The following is a 16,332-nucleotide window of genomic DNA, read 5'->3' as shown; positions in this document are numbered from 1 at the left end:
TAATCTCTCCATTGATCAAGGATCAATTGTATATTAATATATGTGAAGTGCTTAGAAAATCTTAGGCAAAGAATGAGTCTATATAATTGTTTGTTATTATTATCACCACTATTAAATTTGAGGAACTAAAGCTGAGTGTTAGATAAATATTAAGTCTATAGAATGGTTTATTATTTATCATTAGCAAATCTGAGTAACCAAAGTGACAAGAGTAAGATAAATGGAGGCTTGAGATAAGGATGGAGAGTTAAACATGGGTCAAATTATTTTTTGTAAGCCACATTAAAACTCTTAGAGTTAACTGTAACATAAAAAAAATGGCCTTTAACATGAGGTTTCAAGTTGAAGAGTAACTTCACCAATATGGTATATTTCTATGGGAGCAAAAATGTAAGGTGACTACAATAATCTCTTCTCAAATCCATAACCAAATTATTACTAACATAGCAAAATTTTTATAATTTGTAGTATATTTTTGTATACATTACTGTAAGTTTGTGAAGTTAGTTCAAGTCATTTGCATCTTACAAGTGAACAAAATGAAGTGCCTTGTTAGGACTACACATATGAAACAAAACTTGTTGATACAAACTCCCATGCAAATTGTTCTCTAAAGAGGTTTTCAGACTTGGTGGAATTTCCTTGGGTTAAACTTCCTCAGGAAGAAGTATTCTCTAATTACAAGCTTCACCTCCACTATTTTAGAGTTAGCCATTTAACTTACTATCTAGTCTGAGAAAGAGGACACTATTAAGTTACCCAAAGACAACAATCATAACTGAATTATTGAATACATTGACCCTGAATCTTTGTCAGTCAAAGATGGAGATGACCCCTCATAAGACTGGCTGACAATAAGAAGTCATCCTGGATAGGATGGCATTAAATTTGTAGTTGAAGCCCAAGAATGTTAACAGCAACAAAAACCCAACAGTGACAAAAAGAAAATACATACAACTTGGTTAACTGTTGCTTCTGTAAGGTTTAAATTTGCTTACCTCCATAACATCTTCTAAATTCTCTTCTGCATCTGCTTTCTCTGTCATCAGTTTGGCTGCCTTAAAGTAAGTCTTCATAAGAAGATAACCCCTTTTTGCTCCATTCCAGTATGACCGAGGAATTTCCACCAAGCCATAGCCCAAGAGCAGCACAAGAAGAAACAAACCCCATGTATTGGCAGCAGCTATCCCAATTGTCTGAAGTTGGTTCCTGAGAAAGAGAAAATATAAGCAGATAGCTGTATAAATACATTTTCCTACAAAAATATAAAATAAAACTAACAAGTATTAAATAGTTTTTTAGAAAACTGCCTTAACAATAGCTAGGATTTCATATGCAAAAATTAGACTTTCACATTCTTCTTTTCACTCACAACAGATATCTGTATATTTTAATGGAAAGATAGAGTGTGACTGCAAAGATGGACTTTAACTAGGAAACACTGTTACTATAATAATGAAAATTAGAATCTAGGCAAATTGATGGTAAAAAATATGCATAGATAGAAAAAATATTTTTTTCGCTAGGTGCTTTCTTATTCAATATTAACCAAGAGAATCCTGAATAAATTTTTAATTAATTTGTGTTAAGGATGACCCACACAAATCTCAGAATATAACAATGAGGCCTACTACTCTATTCTATTACTCTGTTCCTAAATTTTCAAACTTAGCTCTTCACATATATTACATATCATAAGCACAACTTATTGAAATACCTAAAGCTAAAATAACATTAAGGTCAAATATGTCCTCCGACTCCAATAAAAACAAAAGGAAAAAATATTCACAAGTTCTAATGAAAAAGAAAACCATCTATTTGTTCATTTAACAGATTTGAAATTCTATCTAAGAAATAGTATTATTGCTTTTAACATAAGCATTAATATGCCACCTAATAGTTATATTTAAAGATGCTATTTCATATTCATTTTTAGTAATATAGATTACTCAGTAATTCTTTTTGAGGACTCTATAATATACATAATTTGGTATGTTTCTTGATGAAATGTCTGTTTACCTGCATATGAGATAAAGAATTAATTTTAAAAAGTGCAAATGTACACAGAAACAATGTTAATAAGGCTACTTTTCTTACCATTCTAAATGCAAACGGGGATTTACAGCTACATAAATTAAGAATGCTCCAAAAATCAGCAAATAGGTGCCATAGTAGATTGCATTCTCAATCAGGGCAGTTTTGATCTTTCCAGTGATGGAAAACCCTCCAGACCTTGCATATGACTGCATAAAAGGTAACAGAATCCTAGTTGGGTAGAAAATACATGATTAAATAATAAAAGAATTATATATCTATATAATCTTAAAAAGCAGAAGTACAGGAATCTTAATTTTTAATGTATAATTTTCCCTACTAATGAATATTAATATGAGTGACTACACATTAATATTGAATAAACCACAATAGATGATTGAACAGCTTTCTAATTTTAAACTTTGGGGAAAACAAACACAGGAGACAGCAACGTACATTCCATGGAGCAAAGGAGAGAGTACAACAGTTTGCGTGATGCCAGATGAGTCTAAAAACAAGCCTATAAAGCATTTATGAACAGTTTGGAATATATCCAAAAAAATAAATAAAAAATAAAAAAATAAAGAAAATTCCTTTTCTTTTTTGAGACAGGGTCTTGCTGTGTAGCCCAGGTTGGCCTCAAACTCGTAATTCTTCTTACTCAGCCTCCCAAATCCTCGGGATTACAGATGTGTTGCCACCATGGATTTAAAGACGTGTTCGAGAACATTTTCTTTAGCAGAAAGAAGATTTGATCAAATTTTAGTTTTCTAAAGCTTTAGCATGGGGAATGGATTGAAAGCAAATGAAAGTGGAACTAGCTGGGAGTGTAAGGGTGATGGTGATAAGAAGCAGGAGAAAAAAGATTTGTTATTAACCTACTGATTTTGAAGTATCTAGGAGTAAGTAGTTGGCTATCAGCTTCAGTGTTAAGGAGAGACTGGACTAGAAAGGCAGATAAATTCCAGAGCCATCACCACATCAACATTATTAAACCAATTATCAGTAGATGAGACCTGAAGGGGGAAGTATGTGGAATTCAAAGGAAAACACTTAGACTGACCTCTGAGAAATATCAACTTTTAAGGAAGAGGTAGAGAAACAGAAGGAGGAGAATCCAATGAACAAGATGGAAACAAAATAGTAAAAGATCAAGGAAGAAAACCAAGGTGTATACAGAGCAGAAACCAGAGAAGGAAGTATTTGAAAGTGGTGAGAAAAAAACAGTAAAATCAAATGCTGTCAAGAGATCAAATAAATAAAAGACTTATATGTGTTAGTAGGTATAGAAAAAAAGGGGACCATGGGCTGAAGAATAAGTAGACAGTGAGTAAACAGAGACTCCAAATGTACATGGTTCATTTCAGAAATTTGGCTGAGGAAGAAAAACTATGGTACATATATAAAATGAAATGTCTTAGAGAAATGAAAACAGCATGGTGATACCTACATCATAGCATAGATGAATCTCCCAAAAATGTGAGTAAAAAAAGAAAGAAGCACAAAGTTCATACAATACAACTCCATGTTTATAAAGTCCACAAGAAGACAAAACTAACCTATAGTGATGGAAATCAGAATCATGGTTACCTTTGTGGGTAGTGGATGTTTATGGGGGAACATGAGGAAGGCTTCTGGGGTATTGTTAATGTGCTATATCATTTGAGAGATGGCTTGTATATGGGTGCATTTTTACTCTGAAAAATGTCAGATTAAACACCATCTGTGCATTTTTTCAGTAGGAATTTATACTTCAATTTTAAAAAGAAGTCTCAAAAAACTGTAGTTGTGATGAGATCAATGAGGTGGAGGCTGGAAAGGGATTTGAGTTGAAAGATTTTTTGTTTCTTATTTTAAAGAACGAGGGAATTACTTTGTCAAAACTGGAAGCTAAAAGTGCTGTATGTGGATAACAAGAGCTTAAAGAGATGAGGAAGAGGGGAAGAGGGGTTAGCTTAACAATAATGACTCTTCCAGTGGGAGGGGAAGAGGGAGAATAGTGGAGAGGATGAACTGTGGTACATTGTATGCATATAAGGAAATGTCACAACGAAACCCCCTGTACAACAATTATGTTCTAATAAAAAAGTTTTTTAAAAAGATTAACAACAATAAAAACAATCTTTCATTCTTAGAAAAAAAAAAGAATGATTCTTCCATTCTTGGAGGAGAAAGAATAAAGGATGGGTAGGTAAGTAGATTTGTTGGTGAGAAGCTGAGAGTACTGCCATCTAATGACTTCTATTTCCTCTGTGAGATAGAAGGTAAAGTCAAATGCTAAGAGTGAAGGTGACTTTTAGGAGGGAATAGAAGAAAGCCACAAAGGGGGTAGACGTTTGAGGTGACTGGAAATAGTGCATGTAGAGAATAGAGAGTAAGCAAATGAATGGGCAATTGCTGATGGCTCAAAGTTAATAAATATGAATTTACAGAGATACTACTCTACTCTGCTGTGTTTTTTCCAGTTTCAGAGTTTAGTTGCCTGCAAAATAGCTAAGAGATGTTCAGTAACTGTGATTTTGGAGCACAGCAGTAATGGGTAGAAAGAAATATCTGGAGTGCATTAGTGGTCACCATGGCTATAATTAAAGTTATTCAGGGAGAGTCAGACAACAAGTGCCTGAACATAAGGCTCTAAGGGAAGACTGAAATTTAGGATATGGGCCACAAAAATGAAGGAAATTTCCATGAAGGAAATTCAGAAGGTTGGAGCAAGAAGATAGAAAGTTAACTAGAGGTAGGACAGATAGTTGAGACCTTAGCAAAAGCAGTTTCATATAATTAATGGGGCTAGAAGTAGACCAGATAGAAAGTCAAGAGAGAAGGCAATAATATAAGGAAAATATGACAAGAAAATCTTTTTGTTTCTGTTTTCTATTGTTTGTTTGTCTGTTTTTCCTTTCCTTTTTTTTTTTCTAAAGGTAGTTTTGAGACAGCAGAAAGGAAGAAAATGCCAGTTTAAGGACAAAAATAAGCAACACATAAATTTCAAAATCTGAGGGTTCACTGAAAACTAAATCACTTTTTTTTAACTTAACTTTAGCCAAAATTTTTAAATTGTTATCCTTCACTGACACTTACCATGTTAAAAATTGTGATGTCCAATATACTACCCTCCAAAAAATTGGCATGATTCCATCAGGAATGTAACTCCATGGCTTGAAACACGGATGCTGTCTGTTCAATAACAATTTAAAGCCAATTAATCATAATTATTTCTTTCTTTTTATCTTTGATGGTTTGGGGATTTGAACTCAGGGTCACACACTTGCTACGTAGGCGCTCTACCACTTGAGTTATTCTACCAGCCCCAGAAAATTGGCATACACAAAAACTTAAAATTCAAGCTATTACTAAAAAATGTACACAAAGCAAATAAAACAATTCATTCTAAAGAGAAATGCCATTTCAATTTTCAAATTTTAGTATATTTTTAGTCTCTGAGTAAGAAGAGGACATAGTGTTAAACTGATAGATTAATAATATAAGTCCTTAAAAAGTAAACGTGTCACTTTAAAATATATACTCATTCTATTTGTAAAGCTGATTTATTATTATTAACATATCATATGTTATTTATTATTATTATTATTATTATTATTTAGGAGTGAGGGTTGTGTAGAAGATAATAGGTTATTAATTCCCAGAAATGGAGATGCTAATTAAATTAGTCACTATAATAGCTCCCGCAGAGATGCACATCAGAATCTATATACAATTCTGCTTAAACCTTCTAATAATGAGTCTCTGAACATAAATTCTTCCATTTGATAGTTTTCAAGACTGTGAGGATATCCTTTATTCCAATATTTCAATCTTGATAATTCCTGTTGATCTTTATACAATTTTAATGGTTAGTCAAAAAGGAACAACATCTATACTTTAAATTTACCTTTATTCAAGTCAGTTTTTTTTTAACTTCATGAAGAATACAAATGCTACTTAAAGCATTGGAAAGGTTTTATGTCAACATAAATTGGAAACATGATATTAATTTAACAATAATCTTTCAACAATTTGAACTTTATTTACTCATTTTTTTTAGTGGAATTGGGGTTTGAACCCAGGGCTTTGCATTTGCAAAGTAGGTCCTCTACCACCCAAGCCACACCTCCAGTCCATTTTGGTCTGGTTATTTTGAAGATGGGGGTCTCATAAACTATTTGCCAGGGCTGGCATCCGAACCATTATCCTCCCAATCTCAGCCTCCCAAGTAGCTCATATTACAGATTTATTTCATTCTTGATGTAAAACTATAATGATTTTAAAGGATGCAATTATGAGAGAAATATAATTAGAATAAACTCCTTTTTCTTTATAACAACCTTGCAAGTTATACAAAAGGGAAAATGTACACTCCTTTATTTTTTTAATGATTCTGAAACCTAGGAACATCCATACTCCATTTTTAGATATGAGACAGAGGCTGAGAGGAAAAATAGGTTTGAAACCTATAGTAAAGGGAACAATCCAGCCTTTAAAAAAAAAAAAAAAAGGTTGTCTTTAAAGTTCTCATTAGCTCTACTGGAAGGCCTTGTACACCAATAAATATTTAAGGTTTGATTAAACATAATAAGATTACTTACAAAGGATGAAAGTGGGAGGATCAATAGAGAATGAGGACAACTTTATAAAGTTGTCCTCAACTTTATAAAATGGTAAAAACTGATAATTTTTAAACAATGTCCCCCTACAATATTTACACTGAAAAGAAAAAAAAGACATACCTTGTAACTGGGGTGACAGTTGCATATGATCCTGTAACATTGTTATTCTCAGGAGGGCTTGAATTTGCAGCAGCATGTCTGCACCTGTTGTATATTGTCTGAAGCAGTGAACACATGATTTAAAAATGATAATCAAAAAGTTACTAAGTACTTAAGAAATTTGGAGTTTATAAATCTATCTACCTAAACTTAACTTTCTGGCTATGCTATTTAATGATCAAATTCATAAAACATTTAAATTCAAAATATATGTATAATCTTATATAATTTAGGTGTCTTAAAAAATAGTATCTCAAACAAACTGTACAATAACAATTGCCTTTAAAATTGTGAAAATCAGCTTCACCTCTTACCGTACTAACATCCAGAGGCAGTATGAAGACAATAAGAAAGCAGAGATACCAAGCAAGTAGTGTTCCAACAATTACAAGTCTGTGTTGTTTCTTAAAGTCTCCATATCGATGAAGCAGGAATAATGCCAGAAAAAAGACAAAAACAATCTCAAGTCCCAATGCTGCACCACTCATTATTGAATGTTCACTCTGTCTAACCAAAGTTATTCATGTATAGTTCTGGACCACATCTGTTCACTAAAAAAAGAAAATTAAGAGAAATGCAGCATTAACACAGGAAATGACCATTTGGAAATGTTCTAAATATTTATTAAGGTATTCTTTGAAAAGCTGTCATGTAAATGTAGACTGAACTCCAAATAAGATTAAAAGGGCAATTCTTTTTTTTCTTTATTCATTTATTCATATGTGCATACATTGTTTGGGCCATTTCTCCCTGCTGCCCCCACCCCCCTCACTTCCAGGCAGAACCTGTTCTGCCCTAAAAGGGCAATTCTTAATGTCAAATCATTACATCCTACTTTGAAAAACAGATCTTAAAATTTTTGCATATGTTTCCTTCAGAAAATAAAAGCTATTCTAATATGTCATACTAGTTCTTAAAATATTACAAATTAAGAAATTCTTAATATCAGATGTGAACAGTTTCAGTACAGTGTCATTTGGAATTTGTTTCTGTTATAAGTCCTAAAAGAATATTTTATACAAATATGCTATCTAGGTGATTAGATATTTAGGCTATCTTAGGAACTAGGACCCTAGGAAATTACTTAGTGAAATAAAGTTTCCTAAGATCATCTGTAGCCCATAATTTAAGATTTTCTGAGCAACTCTAAAGTAGCCTTTCCTCTGTTTGAAACATTTTCCTATTGTGCTAGTATTGTCTAGTTTTTTTCACTTTCCACTTGTCTACATAAATCTTATTTTCTTTAAAGAAAGTTACTTTACCTGTTTTATATATAGAAAAAATATTAATGATTTTTTTGAGACAGGGTGTCACTATGTAGCCCAGGCTGGTCTCAAACTCACAATCCTCCTGCCTCTGCCTACTGAGTGCTGGGATTATAGGCATATGCCACAACACCCAGCTTAAAGATATTTTTAATTATGAATGTTGATGACACAGACATCAGCAAATGGTTTACTAATTTCATTCTATTCATACAAATAAAATAATTAACTTTTACTATATAAAGATAATATGAATTTTCACCTTTGTAAAACTAATGCTGTTGTTTGTCTGTGGATGACAATTACTACCTTAACATTGAGAATCAAGATTGTAATGTAACTGAGCAAAATAAGGCAGAATCTATCAAATAATTCAGATCAACAAATATAGCCAGACAGAACTAATAATATAAAAAAGAATGAAAGTTAGAGTACTTTAATAGACTAAATTTAAATTTATATGGGAAAAACCCCTATAAGAAAGATCACCAAAATCTTATTTAGTGAAATATTTTTTTCACTATTTCTTTATCTTTATATATCTAAATATTGTTGAAGCAGTTTCTTTCTTCAATCCCTCTACATATTTAAGCCATCAACATTTTCATTTTTCTTAAATATCTAAAATTGAACTCCTTTCATCATTATGACCTTATCCTCTGTGTTTTCCTTCAACACGTGTCCATTTGATACAATGTGTAGTCTTTATACTTATTAACAATCTCCCATAATTCTCTCCCACCCCTATGCTCCACAAAACCAAAGATAACTATTTTATTCAGTACAATACCGTAAGTCTCTAATGTATTATCTGGCATATAGTAAGTATTCCAAGAAATATATGTTGAAAGAATAAATGAATAAATAAAAAGCATTACCATATGCTTTAGTATTTACACTATTTTTCTATTACTGCTTAATTCAAAGGTAATATGAAACTCTTATTATGGTAAATTAATTTTACAAGTACTTATTTCAACTCCAAGGGCTTACTTACTACTCTGTACATTACTGAGTGTTTAAATAACACATTCTATAAAAAAAAATCACAACAAGAGTAAGCCAAATCTTATTTTTAAGGAAAGCATAGATTAAATAGCTAAAAGCTCAAGTAGAAAACAGTTACCCCTTTCAAGATCCAGTCTTTAAAAAAAAAATCATTCAGTGTGGGTATAAGTGTAACATAATTATTATCAGAAAATCACTTTATGTTTTGTCTAGATATTTATCTGCGATTGTCTAGTACAACAAATATGATAACAATAAAAAATATTAGAGACCAAACAAAAAACAAAATACAAAACTACTGCAGAGCTAAATGATAGAATATTATTGAAGTAAAATAAATATTTGTTAAGATTATTTGATATTATAAAATTACCCATGCATTGACTGAAAACTAGATACACATATTTTATGTAATATGCCTAAAAACAGAGTAAGACACCAGTGAAATATATGAAAATATTAAATAATAGGTTGTAAGATAGTGAGCCTAAGCAAACAACAAAATCACAGTTACAAATCTGCCACCATTAATTTTTTACTATGGTTCTCAATTTCTCAGCCTGAATCATAGTACTTTAAAATGTTGCAGATGAATAAACATAATTATGGATCCTCTATGCTAGGAGTAAAGAAAATATATGGCTATACCTCTTCCCATATGCAGTAGTTGCAACACAGCACTACAATCTTAGTGACTTATAACAACACTTATTTATTATCTCATAGATTTTGTGGGTCAGAAGTCCAGTTCTTTCTCCTTTTGTGTGTGTGCATGTGTGTGTGTGTGTGTGTGTGTGTGTGTGTGTGTGTGTGTATTTCAGGGGGAGATGGTAGACCTGTATATCTTAGAGGTAGCAGTGGTTTGTCAAGTCCTTCTCATATTTGACATCTGTAGACCTCTTCTGCTCTCAGCTGGGTGAAAGCTTTGCTTTTCCAGGCTCATCTGATAACCTAGAATGACCTATATAATCTAATCATATTGTTGGTTCCAGAGATTAAGACACAGTCATCCTGTGTGTCTATTCTGTTTGCCACACTATCTATTTCTCTTCTTTTGCCTTGTTATGACTCAGGTAAGGCCTACTAGTCCCATGATATGAGAGATGCATTGGGCTTTCCTAACTTCAGATGAGAAAATAATAGTTTTAAAGCCTGTATCTTTGATTTTGCACCTAAATTTAAGTAAGGAATTACTTTTTACAGCACAGGATAGCACTTTCTAAGCTTCCTTATGAATTCCTACAGCCTGCTTTGTTTATTTCAAACAAGTAATTTTCTGCTGAAAGCTAGGGATATCTTATTCCCCATCTGATTGATGTTAAATTATAAATCATAAAAATCATTGTTGGGCTATGGCATGGCTCAAGTGGTACAGGGTTGGCCTAGCAAGCACAAGGCCCTGAGTTCGAACCCCAGCCTCACAAAAAAAGTCAAATAAAATCTAATAATAACAAAGATTGAATAACTCAAACCTAACCTAGCTAATAAAAACACTTATTGCTAGGGTAATAGCAATTTCCAGTATGTATCAAAAATCTTTTTGACCAGGCATGGTGGTATACAACTATAATCTCAGCTACTCATGAGGTAGAGGCAGAAAAATGAAGAGTTTGAGGCTAACCTGGACAAAGTTAGCAAGACCCTACCTATTTCAAAAACAAAATAAAAAAACAAAAACTCTAGCTTTGCTTAAGTGATAGAGTACTGATCTAGCAAGTGTGAGGCCTTGGGTTCAGACCACAGTACCACAAAAAACAAGCAAAACTTTTTAAATAGTACATATCCTTCATCCTAGCAACTCCTCTTCAAACAACTTATTCTCAAGAAAAATCAAAATGAGACTACTTATCTACAAATTTTTCACTATAGCATTAATTAAATATGAAAACATAGAATGACTTAAATGTTTGTACTAAACAGACCAACCTTGAATAGAAACCTTAGAGGTTAAGATAATTTTGGAATTTGAAGAATCCCAAATGTTTAAGACAGAGAGTGCAATTGATAAGAACACAAACAAAATACTGACAAAAAATTTGTCAAAACCAAAAATTCTGAAATTGAATGAAAAATTTCCAATTAAACCCTAATGATTTACCAGACTTGGTGTTAGTATCTTTACTCAAATGTGACATAAAAACTAGAAAACAACTCAAGATCCTAACAAATGAAAAATTAAAAGAACTAGAAAATGATTAAAAGTCATTCTCTACTGCCTATCAAAATTAAGTCTTAAACATAATCATTATTCTCATATTTAAAGGTTTCAAGTATGAAGTTCAGTTTAGGATGCAGAATACCATGAAACTATTACTTTCACTCTAAAAATCAAAAAAATGTTCTAATTTTTTGCAGACATCTAAAACCTTGATTTGTTGTTGACAACAAAGCAAGCAACTTGAATTCCACAATGTCACAAGTCCCTCCCAGAAGGGAGATTCAGACAAATTTTTTCTCCTTTGGCAAAGCATGAAAGCAAGAGTTAGCAACCACATAGGTAGGCAAAAGAAAACTAAAATTTTAATGAGTTCTTAAGATTTCAGGTATATAACGTGTAAGACTTATTTTGATAGAGAATAATCTTTAGGATTCTTCCTAATACAAAGTAATTTTTTAAAAGGAATAGCTAACATTTAGTCTGTGTTTTCTGTATCCCAAGTATTGTGGTAGCATTTACTATGCATTATTAAAGCAGATCCAACAATCTAATAAGACAAGATTATTAGTATCCTTTCTTAATAAAGGAGAAAATGGCCCAGAGTAGGTAAGTAATTTGTCCAAGTGTCCACTGCTACTAAGTGTGGACACTTAGACAAAGCCAGGATTCAAACTGAGGCATCCTGACTACAGAGAATGGTTTGCAATTATGTGTCTGGTCTCCAACCCTTTCTTAATGCAATTTAAAATGTTTAAATAATTTCTTTGGTTCAGTTTTCATAGAGAACAAATTAAAAACAATCTCCTATTAATTTTTCTTATAGATGTATCAGGACAGAATATCAAGAAAGTCATGTTTAAGACAGAATTTAACTTTTTACCTTGCAGGTAATGGTGCCATCACTTGATTTAGGCTAACATGTAACTTTAGTCTCCATGGAAAACAAAGAGCAAATTGGAATCCTTTTATTCTTGCACTAATCTGTTCATCACAGAACATACAACCAAGGAAAAAGTACATCATTTTTCTATTTAAATAGAATCTATATTTCATATTTGATTTTCAAAATGAAATTACTACTGAATATATATACATGCACACACATACACACACAATATATACATTTATATATATTTATGTCATTTATGTTTGCCAGTCCTTTTTGGCCTCTCCTGTGCCCTGATAATACTGTTAACTATGCTGTGATTTTGACTCTGCATAATATTCCTGACTTTCCCAAACAGCTCATGTTGTATGAGATATACTTCCCCAACTTACAAAATCAATTTGTATTGCATTTGAAGCTTCCAAAGAGTACTAGAAATTACTCAACCGAATGTCATTTGCAGTTAGAAAGATGTAATTCTTTTGTCTTGGATAATTCCAGTTCTATTTCTTACTAAAATGGAACGTGGTATGAGCTGTGAAGATTAAATTATTGGGACTAATTAGGAAACTACAGTAAGCCCACCATACTCACAAATTCATTATACACCATTTTAACTAAATGCATTTAAAAAAAAAAAAAAAGCAAATACTGTCTAAAAAAGCAAGATAAAAGTTATGGTCATGCCCTCAAGTCAAAAGGGCATGTAATGTGTTTAAGTGATATAAAGAGCATAAATAAGCTTTGGGCTTTAATGAGCAGTATTAATGTATGTAATAGTATCTTTATGACAGTACTGTAGCCTACTCCATCCAGTTTCAAGTTATGGATGCTCAAACCTACTGTATGCATAGTACTGGTAAATTTGAGAGTTTTCTCTTTTTTTATGGGACTGGTTGAACTCAGGCCTTCACACTTGCAAAGCAAGCACTCTACAGCTTAAGCCACACCTCCAGTCCTAAATTTGAGAAATTTTAAAAGTACTGAACTCTTTGCATCCTGGCATTCACAATTGTTCCTCAGGGGTGGTCTCCCTGGAACCACATACCTGCAGACACCAAATCAACTGTTAAATACTGTACATTAGTGGCAATCACAATGCAGTCCTTTAAGAGACCAGACAGCAATTTCTGAGTAGCTAGTAATCTCAGGTCTTCAACGGACACAATTACTTATATCAAAAAGAATCACATGTGCCAATTTTTATTTACTATATTAAGGGAATATCTATGATTAGAAGTAATGCAAAAAAAAATTATTCCCATTATAAAGTGTGCTGAAGCATTTCTGTTACCAGGGCAAATCAGTCAAAGTTGACAAGCTCTCCCTGAACTCTCAGAGAGGACCTTGAGTCCACTAATTCAGATATGACACATTTCTAGTTCTCTGGGAACTCATAGCTAAACCCATGACTGAACAAGGTTATTTATCTTTAAATTTAGAACCAGCCCATCTGTTACACCTACCAATCCATGAGATCTAGGTCTTAAGTGTCCTCTCTCAATTATGTCATATCTCAAAGCTTTTTACAATTCTCCTTATGGTGTTTAAGTATTTTTCTTGTGGTTTGTTTTTTTTTTCTCCTCCATTAGTTTACAAGCTCTATCTTGTTCACTTCCCTGAAGAAAACTACAGGTTTTTTTTTCTGGCTAAAAAGTTTTCTTTAATGAATTGCAAAATAACAGAAAGGATGTAGACTCAAAGGAAGACAACTACCTTCTCCAAAGTAACACAAATGTAACTTTATGTAAAAAAAATCAGGAGGTTGTGTCTTAAAATATTTTCCGTATCAGTTTAATGACTTGTGAACACTTAGTCTAGTATTCTCTGCTTCATTTCAATTAAAATCGATTTTTTAATAGATTTCTTCTTTACCCCAATCTCACTTTCCAGAACAAACCAAAGGTTCGTGAACTCCTTCCCGTCAAGAGGTAGTTATTTTTCAAGCCAATGACCAAGCTTGAAATAAGCACATACCTGAGCAAGGAAAGATTAATTTCAGTACGAAGCAGATTTTTTTTCAAAGAAACACAAGGGTACGTCATACAGCAGAACAAATATTTTAATGTTTGTGTGGAAGCTGGCCTGCTTACTTTCTGTACTTTATAAATCCTCTGCCTTGTTATTGGGCTTGGAATTCATCCTCCTCCCCTCTCCCACTGTTGTCCTGGGGTCACAGTTGCATAGTCTGCACAGTAGATTTCGCACGGTCACCCTACCTGGAATACGGCATGCTCCCTACTCACCGCCCCCGACCTCTTCTGCTCAGATAGGCCAAATGCATCGGCTTTGGGGCAGTGGCGCACGAGGACGCGGCGGGCTGAGCGCAAGAGCCCGACTGCTCTCCGGGTGGCGCCTTGGGCTGCTCGGGTAAAGAGCTTTGCAAGCATTACCGTCATCTTATTTATTCCCTAGTAGCATTCGTGGGACCCGCGAAGGTCCCTTTCCCACCGCACGCGGGAACCACTGTGGCCCCCAGCTCACCTCAAATTACACCATCGCTTCAGCTTACACAAGGCTTTCACGCGCGTTATCTGATTTGATCCTCACGGCAAGCCTGTGGGATGTGCGTCGTCGTCCTGCCTATTTTAGAGATAAGGCATAGCTCCTGTCCACAGACCCGGTCCTAAGGGCCGTCCTAACGCGGGTGAAGGAAGAAGCCTCCTGGCAGAGACAGGCAGGTGTGACACCCACGGCTCGCAGCCCCTCACCTGATCTCTACTCAGGTCAGGGAGGTGGGCCTCGCGACCACGGCCGCTCAGAGTGTCTGGGATCCCCTTTATCTCCGCCTGCGCTCGCTCGGGAACCCAGACACCAACGCGCTTCACCCGCTCCCGGTCAAGCTCACCATCCGATCTCGCTAGACAGCATCTGGAAGGGATCGGGAAACTCCGCGTCTGCCACAGCCAGCCAGGATTTAGACCCACGCTCGGAGGCGACGGCAGTGGCGGTCACCCGAAGGCCTGCAGGTTCCCGGGAAAGGTAAACCCGTTCACAGTCAAGCAGCTGACATTTCCCAGTCAGCCGGAGCACCGCCCACTTCCGCTTCCCCGCCTACCCCGCGCGCTGTCCAGCCCCGCACCGCAGGGGTTTGTGGGTACTTAGAAGGCGGGCAAAAACTGCGAGGGAAGGAAGTAGGAGCGAGTCAGTCGGACTGCGAAACAGTCTAGAAACTACAGTTCCCAGCAGGCTGCGGGGCCGCAGACGGCGGCCCCTGAGAGAGCGGGCAGAGAGCCGTGCGCGCGCGGCAGGGATGGAACGTTGCTAGAGTTCGCGGGTCTGGCGGCTGCGGCCCGAGCCGCACTTGGAAACTGCCGCGTGCCTAAGCGGGAAGCCAGGAGACAGGCGGCTCTACAATTAATGCACGGATTTAAAACTCCCTAACCTGTGAACGCTATGCACAGGTAAGCCGATTGCAAAAAAGGGCTAAGCATGAATGCACCGTCTTAATTCTTTTAGGCCGCTAATATTCTACTTGCTCAGATTGTTACTAATGCTGTTACGTGAATAGTTGCTTAGCCCCGTTCTTGGGGAAAGGATGATGAATGCTTTAATGCGGAGGTCAGCGTGCGGTTTTATTTGGCTTCCCTACTTGGGTTTTCCTGCTACCGTTTTCAATCACTGTATGATTGCCCTCCCTCTTTCCTTGTTCTCTCCACGTGAAGAAATTTCTTGAGGCCTTCTGCGTGATCGTAAAGCCAAAAGCCTTTTCGGTTTTTTCAGTTTTCTCTTTCATTCTTGGAGACTCGCTGAGGGCACGAAAAAAATGCAATTCTACTAGCTGCTGCGAAAGTTTTCTACAATGCATAGCTTGATGTTTCTTTCGTGCCTACCCTGGAATGATGTAGGGGTGTGTTTGCAAAAGAATGGGGTGTTGTGCCCTTCTACAGGAAGCACCTCCAGGAGATTCCGGACCAAAGTAGCAACGTTAGCACCAGCTTCACTTGGGGATGGGATTCAAGCAAGACTTCTGAACTGCTGTCAGGCATGGGGGTCTCTGCCCTGGAGAAGGAGGAGGTGGACAGTGAGAACATCCCCCAGGAACTGCTCTCAAACCTGGGCCTCCCCCAAAGCCCCCCACGGAAACGGCTGAAGAGCAAAGGGAACGACAAAGACTTTGTGATCATTCGCAGGCCTAAGCTCAATCGAGAGAACTATCCAGGTAGGTATGAGGGTCAAACTGTCATTTATGTCAGGGATGGATTGCACTGTTTT

At 35.4% G+C, this 16,332-nt stretch overlaps 2 protein-coding genes across 6 annotated transcripts in view; one reads left to right on the top strand and one right to left on the bottom strand.

Annotated features, from left to right (window-relative positions):
• Positions 1-15,147, bottom strand: part of Lmbrd2 (LMBR1 domain containing 2) — a 54,681-nt gene extending 39,534 nt beyond the window's left edge. Inside the window, exons 1-8 of one of the 5 annotated variants that reach the window (XM_074077611.1) lie at positions 14,966-15,146; positions 14,602-14,700; positions 12,112-12,212; positions 7,115-7,351; positions 6,762-6,859; positions 5,116-5,211; positions 2,098-2,265; positions 999-1,209 (exon numbers count right to left, since the gene is read on the bottom strand). In XM_074077611.1, coding sequence (XP_073933712.1) covers positions 999-1,209; positions 2,098-2,265; positions 5,116-5,211; positions 6,762-6,859; positions 7,115-7,288 — 747 coding nt within the window. In that variant the 5' untranslated portion in view covers positions 7,289-7,351; positions 12,112-12,212; positions 14,602-14,700; positions 14,966-15,146. Of the gene's footprint in view, positions 1-998; positions 1,210-2,097; positions 2,266-5,115; positions 5,212-6,761; positions 6,860-7,114; positions 7,352-12,111; positions 12,213-14,601; positions 14,701-14,965 lie in introns of all 5 variants that reach the window. The other 4 variants (XM_074077613.1, XM_074077612.1, XM_074077614.1 and 1 more) reach the window with 4 other exon arrangements.
• Positions 15,148-15,169: 22 nt separating this feature from the next.
• The window catches only part of Skp2 (S-phase kinase associated protein 2), a 28,640-nt gene continuing 27,477 nt past the window's right edge, over positions 15,170-16,332 (top strand). Inside the window, exons 1-2 of the mRNA XM_020187976.2 lie at positions 15,170-15,521; positions 16,008-16,279. Of these exons, the coding sequence (XP_020043565.1) occupies positions 15,514-15,521; positions 16,008-16,279 (280 nt within the window). The 5' untranslated portion in view covers positions 15,170-15,513. The remainder of the gene's footprint in view (positions 15,522-16,007; positions 16,280-16,332) is intronic.

Source organism: Castor canadensis, chromosome 6 (genome assembly GCF_047511655.1).
Source record: "Castor canadensis chromosome 6, mCasCan1.hap1v2, whole genome shotgun sequence".
NCBI lineage: Eukaryota > Metazoa > Chordata > Mammalia > Rodentia > Castoridae > Castor > Castor canadensis.
The sequence above is the reverse complement of the archived record's forward strand: the minus strand, read 5'-3'. Positions and strand labels throughout refer to the sequence as shown.